Below are 20,471 nucleotides of genomic sequence, written 5' to 3' on the forward strand. Positions count from 1 at the left end.
AAAAAGTAATGGAAACAGCAGAAGGATATCTACACATGCTTTTACAAGAAAGCTTTTGATTGTGTGGATCACAACAAATTGTGGGAAGCCCTGCAATACTTGGGGGTGCCAGTGCATTTTATCAAATTGACACATTTACTCTACTCAACCCAAAAAGCCAATGTACATACACCACTTGGTGAGACTGACTGGTTCAAAATAGAGAAAGGAGTGCACCAAAGTTGTACTCTTTCTCTCTAACTTGTATGCTGAGATCATTATGAGAGAGCCTGAACTCAAAGAATCAAACATTGGAACTAAGTTTGGAGGAGGGAATATAAATAATCTTTTGTATGCTGATAACATGAACCTCCTGTCAGATACTAAGGAAGGCCTAGAACTGTTGATTACCACGGTCAATGAAGTAAGTAGAAATTTGGACTTTTCTTGAACACTAAAAAGACAAAATTAATGATCACTGCAAAAAACAGACGGCCCAATAAGAATTGATGGTGAAGAGATTGAATATATATGTTCAGGAATGCATTTTTCTTGGATTGCTGAGCCCCGTGATTGCAGTATGGAAATAAAATGTTGAATTGCTCTGGGTCGCTCAGCAATGACAAACTTGAACCAAACATGGAAAGGCAAGGACCGAAGCCTGACTACCGAATGTAAAATAGTTAAGAGCAGTGATTCTCAACCTTCCTAATGCTGCGACCATTTAATACAGTTCCTCAATGTTGTGGTGACCCCCAACCATAAAATTATGCAAGTGTTCTTTCACAAAAATTAAAACGAAACTGACCAATAGCGAGAAGATCCATTGTTTGTGTTTGGATATAAATTGTTTTTTTTCCGAGGGTTTCTCAGTTCAATTCAGCCTCTTGTCCCACCATGCCAATCTCATTCTTTTCTGCTGCTCCACTTTGGTATAGTGGTTAGGAGTGTGGACTTCTAATCTGGCATGTTGGGTTCGATTCTGCACTCCCCCACATGCAGCCAGCTGGTTGACCTTGGGCTCGCCACAGCACTGATAAAGCTGTTCTGACCGAGCAGTAATCTCAGGGCTCTTTCAGTCTCACCCACCTCACAGGGTGTCTGTTGTGGGGAGAGGAAAGGGGAGGTGAACATAAGCCACTTTCAAATTCAGATTTATTTTAATACAGCACTGCGGCCATATAAAACAAATAGCAAGAAAAAACATGTCACAGCAGAAAATCTTTGGGTCATTCAACCACACTCATTTGTATCTCTCTACAGAGAAAACCAAGAGTTTCTTGTGGCGCAGGGTCATAAAGCAGCCAACATACCGTCTGAAGCTCTGACCATGAGGCTGGGAGTTCGATCCCAGCAGGCGGCTCAAGGTTCACTCAGCCTTCCATCCTTCCAAGTTCGGTAAAATGAGTACCCAGCTTGCTGGGGTGGTAAAACAGTGATGACTGGGGAAGGGAATGGCAAACCACGCCGTATTGAGTCTGCCATGAAAACGCTGGAGGGCGTCACCCCAAGGGTCAGACATGACCCAGTGCTTGCACAGGGATACCTTTATCTTTAATTACAAAATTTAAAATATATAAAATTGTATAATTGATGGGTACATAATAAAAAATGAATAGTAAAATTCCTCTAAAAATCTTAAGCTTAAATTGTCTTTCCCGTGTGCTCATAAGCCACTTTGAGACTCCTTCTGGTACAGAAAAATGGCATATAAGAACCAACTCTTCTTCTTCTGTTGCTCTATCTCGATCTACCCTGCAAGGCTGTTGTATGTATGGCACCACTAACCAAGCTGCTTGCCCTGTCACGACCTCCAAAGGGGTTCCAACGCCCAGGTTAAGAACCACTGAGTTAGATCGATCATATTTCCAGTAGCCACTTATAGTTGTGGAAGTTGGATGGTGAAAAAATCAGATAAGAGGAGGATTAATTTGAACTCTGGTGCTGACGGCTTCTGTGCAATCCATGGATGGCAAAAGTCACAAACGAAAAAATACTATAGTGCAGTTCGGTGTAGTGGTTAGGAGTGCAGACTTCTGACCTGGCAAACCGGTTTAGATTCCCCGCTCCCCCACATGCAGCCAGCTGGGTGACCTTGGGCTTGCCACAGCACTGATAAAGCTGTTCTGACCGAGCAATGATATCAGGGATCTCTCAGCCTCACCCACCTCACAGGGTATCTGTTGTGGGGAGAGGAAAGAGAAGGTCAATGTAAGCCTCTTTGAAATTCCTTTGTGCAGAGAAAAGTGGCATTATAAGAACCAATTCTTCTTCTTCATAAAGCCTGATCTATCACTGGCAGAATCACGAAACTCCAGCTCACTTTGGCCACATCATGCGATCCAGCTCAGTAGAGAAACTGTTAGCCCTGACTATTGTGTGATATATTTCTGATGAATTTGTCATTTTGTACTTCGTATGGGAGGCATCTGCAGAATCAGAAGTGAATGTTTATAATCTTGTCTTTAGCAAGCTAAGCCTTCAATATTTCCATTTCCATTTTTTGCCTTTCCCAAATAAACTTCCAATCATAAGAGTTGTAAGGGACTTCCAGGGGCATCTAGCCCAACCTCCTGCACAATGCAGGAACTCACAACTAACTGCCCACCCACAGAGACCCCAATGTCATCTCACCCCCCCCCCCCCAAAAAAAAAAAAAAAACCTCCAGAATCCAGCCTGGCCTGGAGAAAATTCACCTTCCATCCCACAGTGGTGATCAGCAATTCCCTCGGTGTGCAAGGAAGGACCACAAGAGACGAACACTGGCACATCCCTTCCTGCCCACCCACTCACCACCTGCATAAGGTCATAAAATCTGCATTTGTGCCAGATGACTATCTAGCCTCTGCTTCAAAATTCCAAAGGAGAACCCACCACTCCTGAGGAAGCCTGTTCCACTGTCAGGAACTTCTTCCAGATGTTTAGCTGAGAATCCTTTAAAATTAATTCCAACCCATAGGTTCTTTTCTGACCTTCTGCGGCAACAGAAAACTCTGCTCCATCTACGTGACAGCCCTTCAAGTGTTTGAAAGTGATTATATCCCCCCTTGGTTGTCTCCTCTCCAGGATTAACAGACCTTTCTTCATATGTCTTGGTCTCCCTCACCATCATTGTTGCCTTCCTCTGGACACGCTCAATCTTTCTTCAGTTGTGCTGCCCCAAACTGAACACAGTACTCCAAGTGAGGTTTTACCAGAGCTGAGTAAAGCAGTAACATCAATACATGTCTCATTAATGGAGAAATTTTGGGCTAAGTGCATGATGGGGCAGAGTGAACGTGACATCCACACCCAACTCTGGTGCCTCAGACAGGAGAGGGCTTATTCTTGGATTGTTCCCTTTTTTTGCTTGATCCAGAATACTGGATCATCTTTGAAAGTTTCCATTTCAGGAAGTAGAATGACGGCCTTGTACAAGCAAGCAGAGGAGCTGTGCTCTGAATGTCCTGCTGGAGAAGGAGAACGATCAAAATTGGAAGGACAGCTTCTCTCGATCCTAGAAAGTCACACAAATTTGCATAGCCTGACAGGAGGGATAACCTCACCGGTATGCATGACTTCCCCTACTGAAAGTGATCTTTTATTTATTTTATTTATTTATTTATTTAGATTTATATACCGCCCTCCCCGAAGGCTCAAAATTGGAAATTTTGATAAGTACCAGTTGCATGAAAAAAAAAAACAAACCAAAAACACGGTTTTGCAACACTGAGCCAACTGCCCCAAGCATGAGTTGCCATTTCCCCATTTCTTGGGGCAATGCAGCTTGGTGTGCATAAGCAGGGAGTGAGTTGCCTGAAAGGCATTCTGCTAAGCCGCTTTGGCCTTAAATGAATTACCATTAGAGTTGTACATGAACTCACACCCTCTGATTTTGCAGCTGTAGCCACTCAGCTGGTGCCAGGATTCCAAATGTGCCCAGACTCAAAAAGGTTGGGGACCCCCTGCTAGGAATCTTCAGCCAAAACAGAACAGCAACAAGTCAACAACACCCTTGAAAGCAAAGGCTTTGTGGCTAGGCCTGGGTCTCTCGAGAGTGGGGGTGGAGGCGGGGACCTGGCCCCACAGAACGTCCCTCTGCCCAACCTCCCGGCGTGGACTCCCTGTGGAAGCAGAGGCGCTTTCCATCCCTTATCTTCTTCTACCTGAAGCACCCACCTTTTACCTTTGCAGACACATACTGCCTCGCTGCAGGGACTGCACAACTTCATGTACAACTACATGCTCCATAACTATGCAAGTTACTGTGCATCAGAAGCTGTTGTCGCAGCTTGCACAACACAAGCAACCACCCAATGTCCCTTTCTGCCATGGCATGTGTGACTCCACATTGCACAATGTCTTCCACAAGTGGAAAATTCAGATAGGATAGAACTGGATTTGTTTAGTGTAAGGCAGCCACTGGGCACCGCTAGACGTAGCTCCCAGTGTGGCTAGCAGCACAGAAATTTCAGCCATTTTATCTAGCCTTTTCCTCCAAACTGAAAACAATTTGTAAAGGTAAAGGTATCCCCTGTGCAAGCACCAAGTCATGTCTGACCCTTGGGGTGACGCCCTCCAGCGTTTTCATGGCAGACTCAATACGGGGTGGTTTGCCAGTGCCTTCCCCAGTCATTACCGTTTTACTCCCCAGCAAGCTGGGCACTCATTTTACCGACCTCGGAAGGATGGAAGGCTGAGTCAACCTTGAGCCGGCTGCTGGGATCAAACTCCCAGCCTCATGGTCAGATCTTTCAGGCTGCATGTCTGCTGCCTTACCACCCTACGCCATATAAAAAAATTAAAAGATGTCCTCTTATCCACGCTTGTGTTGCTATTATGGTTGAATCCCGCGGGTCTTAGTGGGGAAGCCTCTCTCTTAAAAGACAGCCGTTAGATTCCTGTTCTTCAAGCTCTCTTCTGCCAGGCCTGTGAAATCACATCTTAGTGTTTTGTTTGGTCATTCAGTGGCATGATTCAAAGAAAGTGGCCTCTTTTAGGAAGCACATATCTCCCCATCCCCCCCACCAAAAGATTGTGCATCTCTAGAAATGACCCAAACATCTGCCTGTTTATTTTGTACTTATTTAAAGCCAAATATCTTTACAAAACAGAAATGGTGTGGTACTTAATAGAGAAACCAAACAGTTTGTGAGTTGCCAACTCATTCTTAATTCTGCCCTTCATCTCTGCAGTCCTATTTGTCTCTGGTGGGTTACAGAGCGGAAGGTTTTGTGAGCAGGCTTTTTCAAAATTACAGTCCAACTAAAGTTTTGGATTATGAAGCCCCAATCCGGTTTTCTTCATGCTTTCTTCTTTCTGGCATGATGGCCACAAGTTCCATTACAGGTTTAGGATTTTTTCATTGAGCGCGATCTGGGACTGTGTGAGATTGGCCAAATAAGTCACCATCAACAGGTCCTGAGAAGAGGGAAAGGACATTTGCAAGATTAGATACAAAACGGCACTGGATGAACAAACACATATCAGATGGGAGGCCAAGAGGCTCCTGCCCAAGGACAAGAGCTTTCAGCTTCCATTTCCAATAATAACAAATAAATGCTATGTATTAAGTAATCCGGGTAGCTTGAAAAAAAAGCCTGCTCTTATTGTGACACATCCATTAAGGGTAGTGCATGCACTTCTACTCCTTCAGAAAACGACTAATCACAGCCTGTATTTTCACCCCAAAGGACAACACAACCTAGCCGTGCATTCCTGAGAGGAAAGAAGGCTGCCTCCACAAAGTAAGACTCTTAAAAGGCGCCTCTCATTATTCAGGTCCACCAGAGTTTCAAGGCAACCTTGCAAGTCAATCCACAGGTGTACCTGGCCTATGCTGGCCATAGGGGGGAACAGAATCCATTCCCAGAAACATCACTGGCTGGTGGCTTGAAAAAAATCACTCCCCACAGGTGACTAAGCACGTGGCCACTGAGAGCCTCACGCCAGGGCTTACATTAATGTTGCTGTTGAGCATGGTCTCGAAGTCCTCTGGCGAGATCTTTGGGACTTGGTTGATGAGATCCATCAGAAATCGGCCTACGGTGTTATCCGCGGTCACTTTACCAGACTAGACCAAAACAAGAGGCAATATTTAACAAATTCTTCCCCAAATTTTATACGGCATCCCTCAGTTGATCTCAGCTTTTAACAAAAACTTGGAAAGATTACAGTCTGCCTTTTTCCAGCAGATTTTGGGAACTCCAAATAGTTTCCCTTACTCCTCATGTCTCGAAATCAGCCATAATCTTCTCGAAACCAAGGCCTGGATTTCTACCTTCAAATATTGGCTAAAACTGCATTTTAGGGTTCGATCAGATAGTCTATTGGCCTGTTTATTGAGAGACTCTTTCAAAGTTAAATGGTTCTCTACCATCCTGACTACACTCCAACAAACTGGCATTGACTACAATTACATCTTATCTCTGAATGAATCTTCCATTATGTGCCAAATTAAACAAAGGCTCCTTGATCAGGAATTCCAAAAAAAAACCAATCCTACTGTTCCAGCAATTTGCTCTCCCCTTGCTCTTGGTCTCCAAGTGAAGCATGGGATAATGCTTGCTTATTTCTATAACTTGGCAAATCCCCTTTATTGCAGAGCGTTCTCGCTTGCCCGGCTCAATGCCTTTCCATCCAAAGTATTACAAGGGAGATTTGCCAGGATTCCTTTCGAAAATAGACTATGTCCCTGTGAGTTAAACACTCCTGACACCATGCAACGTATCTTACTGGATTGTCCCTTGTTTATTGTCCGGCGAAGACACGTTATACCTCTTATACCCAAATGGAGAAATCATTCAACAGACCTGATCTGCCCATTTTTGTTGAGTGATAAGGATGCCAATGTCACCTTTATTACGGCTGAATTTTTGTCTTCAGTTTTTAAACTTAAACTGCTTGATGTATTTTGCTAATCTGCTTTATGACAATAAAGGTATTGTGTGTGTGTGTGTGTAACAGATATAAGGAGGAGACAAAATGTTATGGTGCCTCTCACTTTCACACAAACAGCAGTAGTCTCACCAGCACATCTTCTGCGTATTGCAGCACGGTGCTCAAGGTATCCTGAATCCTGGCAGAAGCTGCCCCCACCTGCTGCAGGTCACTGGACAAACTAATCACTCGATTCGGGCTGAAGCAAGTCTTCATGATGAGATCAACTAGGAAGAAGCACAGAGAAGAAGCACTGCAAGAACCGTTGGAGCTGGACCCTAGCAATAATAAAGCCACTTCACTGCTCATGTGCCACCTACTCCTGGTTTCCCCCAGCAGGGATTCAGCCACTACTTTCGCCCACAATGCTACATGACAGCATCTAGAGCAGTGGTCTCCAACCTTTTTATCACCGGGGACCCGTCAACACTTGACTATGTTACTGAGGCCGGGGGGGGGGGGGGACTTTTGCCGAGGGACGTCGCCGCCGCCTGAGCCCCTGCTCCACTTGTTTTCCTGCCAGCGCCCCTGACTTCCTGCCGCCTGCTGGGGGGCACTGACAGCAGCAGCTGTGCAGTGCCACGCCGAGGGGGAGCCCGCCCCAGCCATGGCGGCCGTCGGAGAGCACCAAAGGTGAGCTGGCAGCAGAGTGTCAGGGCAGCCCGAGGCAGCAGCTAGGGAGGAGGACAAGGAGAAGCCGCGGTCCAGTACTGACTGATCCATGGACCGGACCCGTTCCCCGGACCGGGGGTTGTGGACAGCTGACTTACAGCATTAAACACAGCAGTAAACCCAACTTAAAACAAATCTAGATAGTTCTGAGATTATTGGCACTGGAAGATGGAAGGTGAGTGGTTGAGGAAAAACAATTAATGGCTGTGCAGAACTCTGCCTTCCACCCTAGGAGAACACCTATCGCTTTACCTGCTGGATAGCAGCCTGGACGGTTACTGGCAAGAGGAAAAGTACAGGGGATGAGTCATTGGCCCCCAAGCACAGTGCAATTTGGTGCTTAGATATGCAGATGGAGTTGGCCAGACTGTGACAAGAAGAACCAATTTTGCTTCCCCTGCTGCTTACTTACATGGGACCGAGTGAATTCAGGGAGGGCACTGGCAATGGGGCTGAAAGGTCTCTCTTCTCTTGGCAAGAATGCCACTTGGCACAAAGAGGCTTGGCACTTGCTTTCTAGATTCCGGCTTATTTACTGTATGCCGTCAAGAATCCAGAACCACTGGCACCCAGGCTAGGCCACCTGCATAGGCCCTCAGTGGGCTCTGCTCCTTGGACGCGTTGGGGGGCCTCACTAAGACTTCCTTGTTGCCTGTTCTTACCTCCTATCCGTTCTGTGTCATAGTAGGCATACTTCACGGTGAGGGGCGTGAACATAACTCCCATGGTCTTCCCAGGGATCCCCATCGCAGTACTAGAGAGAAGAAAGATTCTTAGCACAACACTTCTAGGTAGGAGTTGGAACAGCTTTTAGACAGAAAGCCTCATCAGGGCACGAATTTGAAGGAACTTCCACATTTCATACCCGGATCACAAACAGCATTTGGACATGTGAAGGCCCAGAAATAAAAGAAAAAGAAAGAAAAGCCTTGGCTCTCCACCCAATTTCTACGGTAGAAAAACATTTGTGGGGAAACAAAAAAAAAACTCCTATGTGAAATATTCTCTTTCAGAATGAAAAAATACTTCTTAAAGTTTTGCATTGGAAAAATTGTGAAATACACTAAAAACAATTCTTATACTGCAGATGCACACAATATTTAAGGTTCTTTTTTACTAAATTTTCACTACTATGTGAGTTTAATGGTAATACGTTATTAAGGAGTGCAGTGTTTCCAAAGTTAAAGTTTAGCTTACTATCCAAACATGCTGCGATCCTACCAACTGTGACTGAGAATTTCTGTACACTTCCTTTAGCTTACTGCAGACTGTGTTTTCTACCTTTAACTTCAATATTTCCTGCCTCACAGATGGTAAAAATTAAAGGCACGTGTCACAACACAGTAGCTTCCAAGTGTTGTGCTCTTTCTCTAGTACTCGGTGTACACCAATTTTTCTCACCAAGACGGAGAGACTCTGACAGAGGACAGAGCGAAAGCAGAAAGGCTCAGTAACTATCTTGCCTCTTTTTTTCCTGAAAGAATACGGACACATCTAGGGACGGTAGCAGGGAAGGTGGCAGGTTGACATGGACACAGAGGCTGTCGAGACACAACTGGCTGCACTGGATGAGTTCAAATCCCCTGGGGCTAGATGGCGTGCACAAAAGTGTGCTCAAAGAACTTTCTATAGAGTTCTGGAACTTTTGTCCATCATCTTTAGGACCTCTTGGAGGACTGGAGATATTCCAGAAGACCGGGGGAGACTGAATATTATCCCAATCTTCAAAAAATGGGAGGAGAGATGTCCTGGGAAATTAAATTATAGGTCGGTGAATCTGACCTCAGTTGCAGGGAGGATAACATAGCAGATTTGAAAGGGGGCAATCTGCAAACATCTGAAGGACAGTTTGTTCATCTGGGGAAGTCAGCACAGATTTTTCTTCTGCAAGACCAACCTGTTTTCTTTCTTTGACCGAGTGGCGGGCTTAATAGGTTGTGAAAAATGAGGTGATATTGTCTACCTAGATTTCAGGAATGCTTCTGACAAAGTTCCCCATAATGTTCTGATGGGTAAACTGGAGGACTGCAGACTGGATTTTCAGATGGTTAGGTGGACAGGCAACTGGTTAGGAAAACTTATCATGGATTCTTTAGGCTGATTCTGCATTGAGTAGAGGATTGGATTAGATGGCCTGACTCCTAACTCTATGCTGCTAAAAATTAAGACAATTATATTTTGACATTTCACAAATATCCTAAATTTTATATGCTGTTACTTATGTGCATTATCTGCTTTCTAGTGGATAAAGGTAGTTCAGGTTTGCTAGGAAACATAGTACATACATTTCAATTTTCTCCTCCCCTTGCCACAAAAAAATTTCCCCGAGACATTTCTCCCCATGTCTTCAACATTTCCAGATTACGTGACCCCTGTACTGACACGGCAAGATATAAATGGAGTAATTTGACAACAGGCCAAGGACATCCCCCATTAGGAACCCATTAGCAAGAAGACTGCAAGCTGCTTTTCCCCTGCATGTACCGACCTGTCACATGCAAGGAAACAGGAGGACCCCAGCCAGGCTTATAGCCTGTCCATTCATGTTGTCTCTTGACTGCAAACAGCAGATGAAAGCTCCTCAGAAAACGCTTTTCAGACAAACAACTGGAAACACTGCCAAGTAGGGCTGGGAGGTGATTCCTTTTACTATCCCTAGGCATGTTTATTGAGAGATACTTAGGGTTGTGTGCTTCGGCGGCTGAAGCACACAACCCTACTCTGAATCACTTGCAACTCCTAAGAATGCAAACCCTAGAATGTCAGAGGACAGCAGTGAAGCTTTGGATAACCGTACATAGCACAATGCTGAATTTGCTTTTCCAAGCCAGTACCTGATATAGGCCTTAATGCTCATGCGCCCGTTTTGCAGACTGCTGTCCACAGTTAAGTGAATTGGGTTGTGTGCTTCTCGGCTGTAGTATTCATGGATCAAGACAGAGTGTTCAGTGATGTCATGTCCTGTGGCATACCTTCAAAGATACGGTTGGGATTGTTAGGAATTGTGCAATCAAAACCTTATGCTATCGGTACTGACCTTCCCCCTAAACAATTATGCTCTAAACACAGGAAAACATTTTGCCATTAATATTAACTAAGTGTTGACATTCAGGATTTAAGTATATCCATAAGCATTTCATACTTATAGGAACAATAACGTCCTCTATTTTAACTTCCTTGTTCACAAGACATTTTATGTGACACCCCCCCCCCCCCGAGCAAACCCAGAAGAGCAAAAGCAGCTCTAGGATCTGCTCAAAAAGAATAAGCCTGCGATTCCTAACTGTTTGGGTGATAAATCTACTTTTTCTGATTTTTGCTGATAAATTTTCCTTTTTCTATCCTCCCTTCCTTTACGTATTACCTTGGGATAATTCTTATTTTCATCATAAGTATTATAATCTAACTGTAAACTGTTTTTGCTGCATTATCGTAAGCCTTTCCCATTTTTGGAACCACTGAAAATGCATCTCTTTAGGGGATGAGTCCGCCATTTAATTTAAAAAAATATTTCCTTACACTTTCCTATTAGGAATCCATCTAACCTTTATATATTGCATTTCTTTTTCCAGCTCAATCCTTCATGGAATTTAAACTACTGGAAGCAATGACAAAATGGATCAAGCACAATCGTCTGAAGCTCAATCCTTCAAGGATAGAGGTCCTGTGACTGGGCAGGAAGAGTCCAAGACTGGATGGAGTGCAGCTATCAGTGGACCACTCCATCAGGAACCTGGGCGTGATACTTGATGCCTCCTTCTCAATGGAGGCTCAGGTCACAACTGTAGCGTGGCTGACTTCCGTAACTCGCTGTACGCTGGCCTGCCCTTATCCTTGATCCGGAAACTGCAACTGGTCCAGAATGCAGCTGCCATCAACACATTGGCGGTCCCACATTTAGTCCATCCTACACCAGCTGCACTGGCTTCCGGTTGAATTCTGGATCAGAATTAAGATTCTGGCTATCACCTTTAAGGCCATATGCAGTCTGGGCCCAGTGAACTTGAGGGATCAGCCCTCTGCCTACACCCCTCAAAGAGTCTTACACTCTACCATCTCCAACTTCCTGGTGATCCCTGGCCTCAGGGAAGCCCGCTTCACCTCAACCAGGGCCAGAGCTTTCTCTATCCTGGCCCCCACCTGGTGGAACAAACTCCCAGAGATCAGAGCCCTAATGGAACTTGAACAACTGTTTTGCCACAGGGCCTGCAAAATGGAGGTCCTTCACCAGGCACTTGGTCAACCTGAACTACCACTTCCCCTGCACACACACACTCCGAGCCTCTCTCCTATGGCACCCACTGTAAATCCACCCTATCCACTGGGCTATTAGTATGTGTTGAGGTTTTTTTTCCCACTATTGTATTGCTCTATGTTATCTGTTGGATGCCTCCAATTACATCCCACAGCTGTTGTGTGTGAACTGAATAGTGTGTGGCTTTTTTATGCACACACTTTTTCTGTAGATGTGAATCAGTCCCTTGAGAAATTCAGCTGTGCAGAGCTGCCAGAGAAAATTGCTTGGTCACCCCTCAGCAAAGAAACAGCATTCTTGGTGCTGCAGAAAAAGCCCATTAAGCCCCCTCACCTCGGTCTTTGGAATAACAAAGCCGGCGTGGCGTAGTGGTTAAGAGTGGCAGCTTCTAACCTGGCAAGCCAAGTTTGTTTCCCTGCTTCTCCTCCACATGCAGCCAGCTGGGTGACCTTGGGCTAGTCACTGTCCTGATAGAGCTGTTCTCACAGAGTAGTCCTGTCAGGGCCCTCTCAGCCCCACCTACCTCACAGAGTGTGGAGAGACAAAAGGGAAGGGAATTGTAAGCCACTTTGAGACTCCTTTGAATAGAGAAAAGTGGCATAGAAGAACCAACTCTACTTCTTCTTCATCAAAGAATAACAATTTACCATCCAAGTATAATCTCACTCGGGGAAACCTTCTTGTGCAGCTCATACATATTCTTGGCGAACTCCATGTCCACGGCAACCTGGAAAAAAAACAGCAAAAAATCAAAAGGATGCGTAGTGACCAATTTATTTAGATCGCTGACTGACACCCCTCTTCAAAACTCAAGACGGATGTCTTTCCCAGCAGCTAAGAATTTAAATGGAAATGCCACGGACTGAACATTGGACACACTTGTGCATGTGAAAGACGAGCTGGGAAATCTGCAGAGCACACAGGCAGGAGAATGTGCCTTTTGACTGGCTCTGCCCTTTGAAGGAGAACAGCTCCCAGGGGCACACTCCAGGCCTCTTAATTTCGCTTTTACTATTTGCATAGCCATGCAGGTGAATACGCTTCAGGGATGTTAAATCCCAGCAAAAGCAGTACAACGTTGTGGTCTGCAGCAAAGAGCAAGAACTCCGACAGACCAAAGGCTCTTCTAAGGATTGCTCTGCAGCTAGGTTTTTTGCTTGGCCAATATTCTTAACACCAGTCTGAACAGCACTGAGCAAACAGGATTAGGGATGTCAGAATGACTGGCACTCACCTCATCTTCTGACTCATTGTGAGGGACTGAGAAGCAGTTGGTGACTTCCACTGAGTGTTTGTCAACTGTGCCTGCAGAAATAAAGAAAAATTAGCCATCTTGTCACTGAAATGGTGAAGTAGGCATCTCATGCAAGTCACCCAAGCAGCAACACTAGCTGTTCTCAGAGTTTTCACCTGCTGGGTGGGCTGGAGAAAGGAAAAGTGCTTCCAGAGCATCTCTCTCCGTACTGATCAAAGGAAGGGATTCCCAGTATGCAGAACAATACTGGTTCAAGGCATCTGATGAAGTGAACATCTACTCACAAAAGCTCACACCTGGCAAAATTGTTAGTCTCTTAAGGTGGCTTCAAGTGTTGCTCAGATTAGGTGTACCCAACCTGGGGAAAACCGGTCCCCGTCCCTCCCAACACAAGGAGAGAACAATATTTGGGCCAGGGGCGCCCTCAGGACCAGGCTCTATTCTAGGCGTGGGCGTCCTCAGACAACGACACAAAGCCCATCAGAGCACAAATATAAAGAGGGGGCAAATATCCAACAAGCACGCAAATTGAGGCCCTTTGAGGCCAACTGCCGCTCCCAAGGCGCAGGGCCTGAAATGCCGAGGCTGGCGACCAGGGCCAGAGGCCGCGGCGCGTGCCCGAGGGGGGACGACACTTCCCACGAGGCGCTGCGGGTGTGCGGGCGGGCGGGCGCGTGGCCGAGGGTCTCCCGGGGCCTTACCCAGGAGCGTGCCGATCACCCGGGCCGCGCCCTCGTTGCGCCGCTCGAAGCTGTCGACGACGGAGGCCAAAACCACCGGGTGGAGCCGCACCGCGCGCCCGCCGGGGAAGGGCGCCGACAGCGCGGGGGCAGGCGGAGGCGGCGGAGGAGGCGGCGGCGCGGGCTGGGCGGGCGGCGGGGCCGGGGCGGCGGGCGGGGCTGGAGCCGGGGCCGGGGCCGAGGCGGCGGCGGGCGGCGAGGAAGGAGCGACGGTGAGGGCCGGAGCCGGAGCCGCCAGAGGGACCGGAGACGTCGCGGCCGCCATCTTGCCGGGAAAGGGGCGGGCGCGGCGAGCGGTGGCGCTGGCAGGCCTAGAGGGCTGTCAGTCACTTCTTCGCTCCGCCCCGTCTCCCTCGGGAGAGGCTGCCGATTGGCCGGGAAGGCCACGTGGGCGGGGCGCCGGCGCTCTTTTGCCTGGCCCGGCGAGGCCTTCGGGTTCTGTTAAGCCCAGAGGAGGGAGGAAGCGGGCAAATTACGTCACGTCCTGTCCTCAACCGGAAGCGACTCGGGCGTGTTGAGCTGGGCTTGTCCGGGCGGAAGCGGGCCCGTGGCGGGTCGTCCGGCCGGGCTCGGGGGCGCTGAAGGGGTCGGGCCGGGCAAGCGGAGGCCTCATTTGCCTTCCTGTCTTTGGCAAGGCGGGATTGCTGCGGCCGCCTCGAGGGCGCCCTTCAGGGGCTCATCCGTAACCTGAAAATATTTGGCTTTCATGACGTTTATTGCAGCACGGAGCTTCTTGCACTGAACAGCAAAAGCCTTAAGATGGAGGTAATCTGGGCCCCGAGGGGGCTTATCCCTCAATGCAGCCTCAGACGACACCCTCTCCCCGGGGAACTGTGGCCTCCTTTCATTTATCTGAATCTCCAAATTTGGGTCTGCTAATCCAAGGGTAGTCAAACTGCGGCCCTCCAGATGTCCATGGACTACAATTCCCATGAGCCCCTGCCAGCAAATGCACACACAGCAAATGCTGGCAGGGGCTCATGGGAATTGTAGTCCATGGGCAGCAGTTTGACTACCCATGTACCCCCCATGGTGGGTTTCCTCAATATATCAATTCATAAGTGGCCCCAGACATATAAACGGTGATTTGCATGTACAAGACGGATATCTTATTAAATCAGGTTTATTAATATAAACAATTTCTTATGTAGTGGAACACATGTTCCCAAAAAACCTTTATTTATTTTTTTATTTATCATACTTCTATACCGCCCTCCCCGGAGGCTCAGGGCGGTTTACATTATAACAGAAAACAATACATAAAACAGTCTGTAGAACATGTATAACTGATAACTAATAATTGTAACCAAATAACAACAGAGTATAACAGTAAACAATATAGTAATACAAACAGGCCCAGGGCTTATTGATGGGATTCTGAGGGGGGGGAGCAGGGGCCCTTGGTCGCTGATTGATTACGTCTGGTCTCGGCCAAATGCCTGGTGGAGGAGCTCCTTTTTGCAGGCCCTGCGGAACTGTTTAAGCTCTGTCAGGGCCCTGATCTCCTCTGGGAGCTCATTCCACCAGGTAGAGGCCAGAACAGAGAATGCTCTGGCCCTGGTCGAGACCAGGCGGACTTCTTTAGGGCCAGGGATCCTTAGCTGATTGGAGGCAGTAGAGCGTAGAGCTCTTTTGGGGGCATAGGCGGGGAGGCGGTCCCTCAGGTACACTGGGCCCTGACCGCGTATGGCCTTGAAGGTAATTACCAGAACCTTTAGTCTGATCCGGAATTCAACTGGTAACCATTGCAGCTGATGGAGAATAGGCCGGATATGAGACCTCCACGGTGTTGCTGTGAGGATCCTGGCTGCTGCATTTTGAACTAGTTGTAGTTTCCGGGTCAGGGCTAAGGGCAGGCCTGCGTAGAGCGAGTTACAAAAGTCCAGTCTAGAGGTGACCGTCGCATGGATCACTGTGGCTAGGTGTTCCGGGGCCAGGTAGGGCGCTAGTAGTTTGGCTTGGCGGAGATGGTAGAATGCCAGCCGTGCTACCTTTGTGATCTGGGCCTCCATTGTGAGGGAGGTGTCCAGAATCACGCCTAGGTTCCTGGCGGAGTGAGCCGTAGAGAGCTGCACGCCATCCAGGGTGGGCAGGCACGCTTCCTCACATGGGCCCTTCCTACCTAGCCACAGGACCTCCGTCTTTGAAGGATTGAGCTTCAGGCGACTCTGCTTGAGCCATCTCGTCACTGCTTCCAGGCAGCTGGCTAATGCTTCTGGGGGAGAGTCAGGGCGGCCATCCATCAGGAGGAAGAGCTGGGTGTCATCTGCGTATTGATGGCAACCCAGCCCAAACAGTTGTGCAAGAGGGCGCATGAAGATGTTGAATAGGATAGGGGAGAGGACCGCTCCTTGTGGGACTCCACAAGTAAGTTGCTGGCGGTCTGATGTTTTCTCTCCTATTGCAATCCTCTGTCCACGATCCTGGAGGAAGGAGATCAGCCATTGAAGGGCTGTCCCTCGTATTCCAGCATCAATGAGGCGGCGAGCTAAAAGCTCATGATCGACTGTGTCGAACGCTGCTGAGAGGTCTAATAATATCAGCAGTGCCAACCCGCCTCGATCCAACTCGCGACGGAGGTCGTCCATCAGGGCAACTAGCGCTGTCTCTACCCCATGGCCAGGCCGGAAGCCTGACTGGGATGGGTCTAGGACCGAAGCTTCTTCCAGGTATTCCGTCAGTTGGTTTGCGACTGCCCTTTCTATCATCTTGCCCAGAAACGCTAAGTGCGAAACGGGCCTGTAGTTGTTAGGCTCTTGTGGGTTTAGAGATGTTTTTTTCAACAGTGGACGTACCACAGCCTCTTTCAAACCCTCCGGGAATTCTCCTGTTGTGAGAGATAGGTTGATTATCTCCCGGAGGGGGCCCTTTATCTTTATGCCAGCTGTTTTTAGGAGCCAGGATGGGCAAGGATCTAGTGGGCATGTAGTTGGTCTTGTTGTCGCTAGAATCCTGTCCACTTCGGTCAGCGTGAGTCGTCTGAAGTTACTCATAGTTTTCTCCAAAGACGGCCAAGGGGCCTCTAGTTCACTTTTTGTATCTAACGTTGGAGGGAGGTCGGGGCGGAGTGTCGAGATTTTGTCCGCAAAATGACTCGTGAATGCCTCACAGCTGATGTCCAATTGGCTACTGTTTTGTTGCCCTTCAATCAGGGCAGTGAGGGATCGAACTACCTTAAACAATTGAGCTGGGCGTGAGTCTGCAGATGCGATGGTAGCCGAGTAAAAATTGCGTTTTACTGACTTCACCGCCATCTCATAGGCTTTCATCTGCATTCTATAAGATGTTCTCAAGGCTTCGTCACGAGTCTTCCTCCAAACTCGCTCTAGCCGTCTCAGTTCCCGTTTCTTGTCGCGAAGCTCCTCGGTGTACCAGGGGGCTCGCTTGAGACGGGGCCGGAGAGGGCGTTGGGGAGCTATCTCATCAATGGCAGTCAGCAGTCTGTTATGCCAGTCATTGACCAGGCCATTGAGAGAAGTGCCGGGAGGCATTGGTTCCCGCAGAGCGTTCAGGAATCCTATTGGATCCATAAGTCTCCGTGGGCGAGCTAAAATTTGCTCGGCGCCCAACTGAGGAGGTGGTGGGAGCCTTAGCCGAGCCTTTAGAGCATAGTGGTCTGATGGAATTTATTAATGGAACAGGGGCACCTAACAACCAGCAACGAATTAACACTCACTCCTTACTTATATAGGCTCAGTTGCCATTTGCGAGAACCTTCTACAAAGCCTTAAAGGGGCAGTTGCCCAATTTGCTCAATACATTACACCCCTCCCCCCTATACCACAAAGTCCTTCAAATACTGGGGTCTCGAGCAGAAAACTTTGTTTGGAAATCTTTAAAAAGAAATACTATAAATATCAATACAGGATCACTGAGAAAGTAAAAGGAAAACACAACTGTACCTGAAGCCCTGTATTTAACCAGCCCCGGGCCAGATTCTCTTTTTCAGCATAGGCCTACACATGCTTTCTCCATTGTGGCTCTCATCTTATGGAATGGGCTGCCTTAAGAGGTTAGGAAGGAAACCCAATGCTCTCTGCTTTCTACAAACTATGCAAAACTGTATTGTTCATTGGGGCTCTTCTATGCAGGCAATAGAATTGCACCATACTAAATTCAGAGTTACTTGGAAACATTATTAGGGCCCGTGGTTTATATTACTGTGTTGAAACTGGGATCGTACCATAGAAACATAACAGTTGGAAGGGGCCATATAGGCCATCTAGTCCAACCCCCTGCTCTATGCAGGATCAGCCCTAAGCATCCTAAACCGTGAATTTATTTGTCATATTAATGTGTCATATCAGTGCTTATGTTTTACTTCAATTCTGTTTTTAGATTTTTGATTGTTTCTACAATCCTAATATAAGCCTCTTGTGGCGCAGAGTGGTAAGGCAGCAGAAATACAGTCTGAAGCTCTGCCCATGAGGCTGGGAGTTCGATCCCAGCAGCCGGCTCAGGGTTGACTCAGCCTTCCATCCTTCCGAGGTTGGTAAAGTGAGCACCCAGCTTACTGGGGAGTAAACGGTGAGTCTGCCATGAAAACGCTAGAGGGCGTCACCCCAAGGGTCAGACATGACCCGGTGCTTACACAGGGGATACCTTTACCTTTTTTACAATCCTAATCCACTTTTGGTTTATTGAGTGTCCCATCCTGTTGCCCTTGAGGCCAAGTGAGAAAAATGGATTATAAATAACAAACAAACATTAATAATGTTTTGGTATTTTCCTTTTATCTTTATTCTAATTATCCATATTAATAATCGGGTCTGTACTGCAGTTGGCTCCTGACTTGCTTTAGCAGAACGAACAAAGCTGGTCCTGTTTGAGATTGTAAAATCAATTTCATTTCTGTATGGGCCGTTCAGTCATGTCCACATGTCCTATTGGGTATTTGATTGCTTGAAACATGTTTGCAGCGAACAACTAGTCGTCTTCTCAGAATTCATGTTGTTCTCCTGCTTTGGTCTTTAACAGTACTTGATTCTACTTTGTTTCCCACATTTGCATTCCAGCCACCTAAATTTATCAGCTCTTCTAATGCTGACCACGTGGCTACCCACCGAAACTCTCTCTGACCTTATACACCGCCAAGGTCCCTCCACAAACTGCACCCTCTGGGCTCCACCTCCAAATCACCAGCAATGTCCCTACCCAGAATTGGCAGATCCATGTCGCCCTTTCCCCAGCATCTCTGCTGCCCTTTGTGGCAGAGACTAGATTAGGTAAAGCAGCGGTGGACAAACTGTGGCCCCGTCCAGATGTCCATGGACTACAATTCCCATGAGCCCCTGCCAGCATTCACGAATGCTGGCAGGGGCTCATGGGAATTGTAGTCCATGGACATCTGGAGGGCCACAGTTTGCTCACCCCTGAGGTAAAGGATGTTTAGGCCTAATTGGCTTTATCCTCAGAGGTGTCTAGATTCCAAACTGAACTTTTAAAGCTTATCTTACACTTAGGCCCGGCTTTGCTTCTTTTGTCTCCGCAGAGCTAAGAAAATGCAAGACGTTGAGCTGCCATATGATTACTCCCCCAACTCTACTCATATGACATTAAGATAACAATCCAATGTGGGTGGCAAAATAAAATTCAAACGATAAAGGCACGGTTTCAAACTTAATGCATAAATCGAGCAGAACAATTCAAGTGCACAAATCAGCATTAAAATTGCTGCCCCTCTTGCCTAAACCGCTCAATAACCGTTGCTGTAATGTGTCTTTTGGTTAAGGCAGGGGTAGCCAAACTGCGGCCCTCCAGATGTCCATGGACTACAATTCCCAGGAGCCCCCTGCCAGCATTCGCTGGCAGGGGGCTCCTGGGAATTGTAGTCCATGGACATCTGGAGGGCCGCAGTTTGGCTACCCCTGGGTTAAGGGGCTGAAGGGAGGAGGTCCTGTTAGCGGCTAGACCCCTCTAACTTGGAAGGGAAGTTTGCTTGCGAACAGTCTTTCTCAACCTCACCTGCACTTTGCCTTCATGTGTCTACACAGTTGCTGTAATGTAAATGTACAAGTGCATGTGAATGCCCGCCATGTTTGCCTCAACACCTGGATTCCCACAGGGGCATCATTAGGGACCCACAGGGGCTGACCAGCTGCTGACTTTCTTCTCCCCCACTCCAGATACATTGTCAGCTGGCAGGACAGTGGCGCACGAAAGTGTGTTACTAATCTCACAAGCCCTCAAGTGCCTTTTCCTTCCCACCTCGCCTATAGAGCCCCATTAGTTATGGCTGACAGCTGAGCTCACCCAGTCCCATCGCCTGTCCTCTAACCCCAGGGTTGTCAAGAAGCCATTTGCAGTTTTTGGCTCATTCAGGTGACATATTTGGTCTCTTTTCCTGGGAGGCTCATCCAGGGTCCCCCCAGAGCAATCACAGGTATTGTCTCTGTCCTGGGATACCTCCTGGACCCTGTCCAATATCTTGTCCGCACTAGACAAGCTTTCTCGTTTTCTGTATCACATACACACAATTTCATAAGGTACATTCTTTTAGAGATCGGGTCACCAAACCCTAGCCTGACAACAGAAACTTCCTGTAAAAACGGGACACCCAGACCAGCCTGTCTGTGTATGTGAGTGTTCCTTGGATATCCTGCATGTACCATCTGCTTCTGTAGGCTCTAAACCAGTCTACCAGCCTTTGGG

The 20,471-nt window shown here is 47.6% G+C and overlaps 1 protein-coding gene across 1 annotated transcript; it reads right to left on the reverse strand.

The window, feature by feature from the left end:
• Window positions 1–5,011: 5,011 nt before the first annotated feature.
• EIF3F (eukaryotic translation initiation factor 3 subunit F) lies at window positions 5,012–14,115 on the reverse strand. Its single transcript, XM_077346046.1, has 8 exons — window positions 13,782–14,115; window positions 13,060–13,130; window positions 12,473–12,552; window positions 10,405–10,542; window positions 8,233–8,324; window positions 6,989–7,125; window positions 5,919–6,032; window positions 5,012–5,380 (listed from the first exon to the last, which is right to left on the reverse strand). The coding sequence occupies exons 1-8, from the start codon at window positions 14,083–14,085 to the stop codon at window positions 5,303–5,305; spliced, it is 1,014 nt and encodes a 337-aa protein (XP_077202161.1). The 5' UTR covers window positions 14,086–14,115; the 3' UTR covers window positions 5,012–5,302.
• Window positions 14,116–20,471: the final 6,356 nt, after the last annotated feature.

The sequence above is a fragment of the Paroedura picta genome, chromosome 7 (genome assembly GCF_049243985.1).
Source record: "Paroedura picta isolate Pp20150507F chromosome 7, Ppicta_v3.0, whole genome shotgun sequence".
Taxonomy (NCBI): Eukaryota; Metazoa; Chordata; class Lepidosauria; order Squamata; family Gekkonidae; genus Paroedura; species Paroedura picta.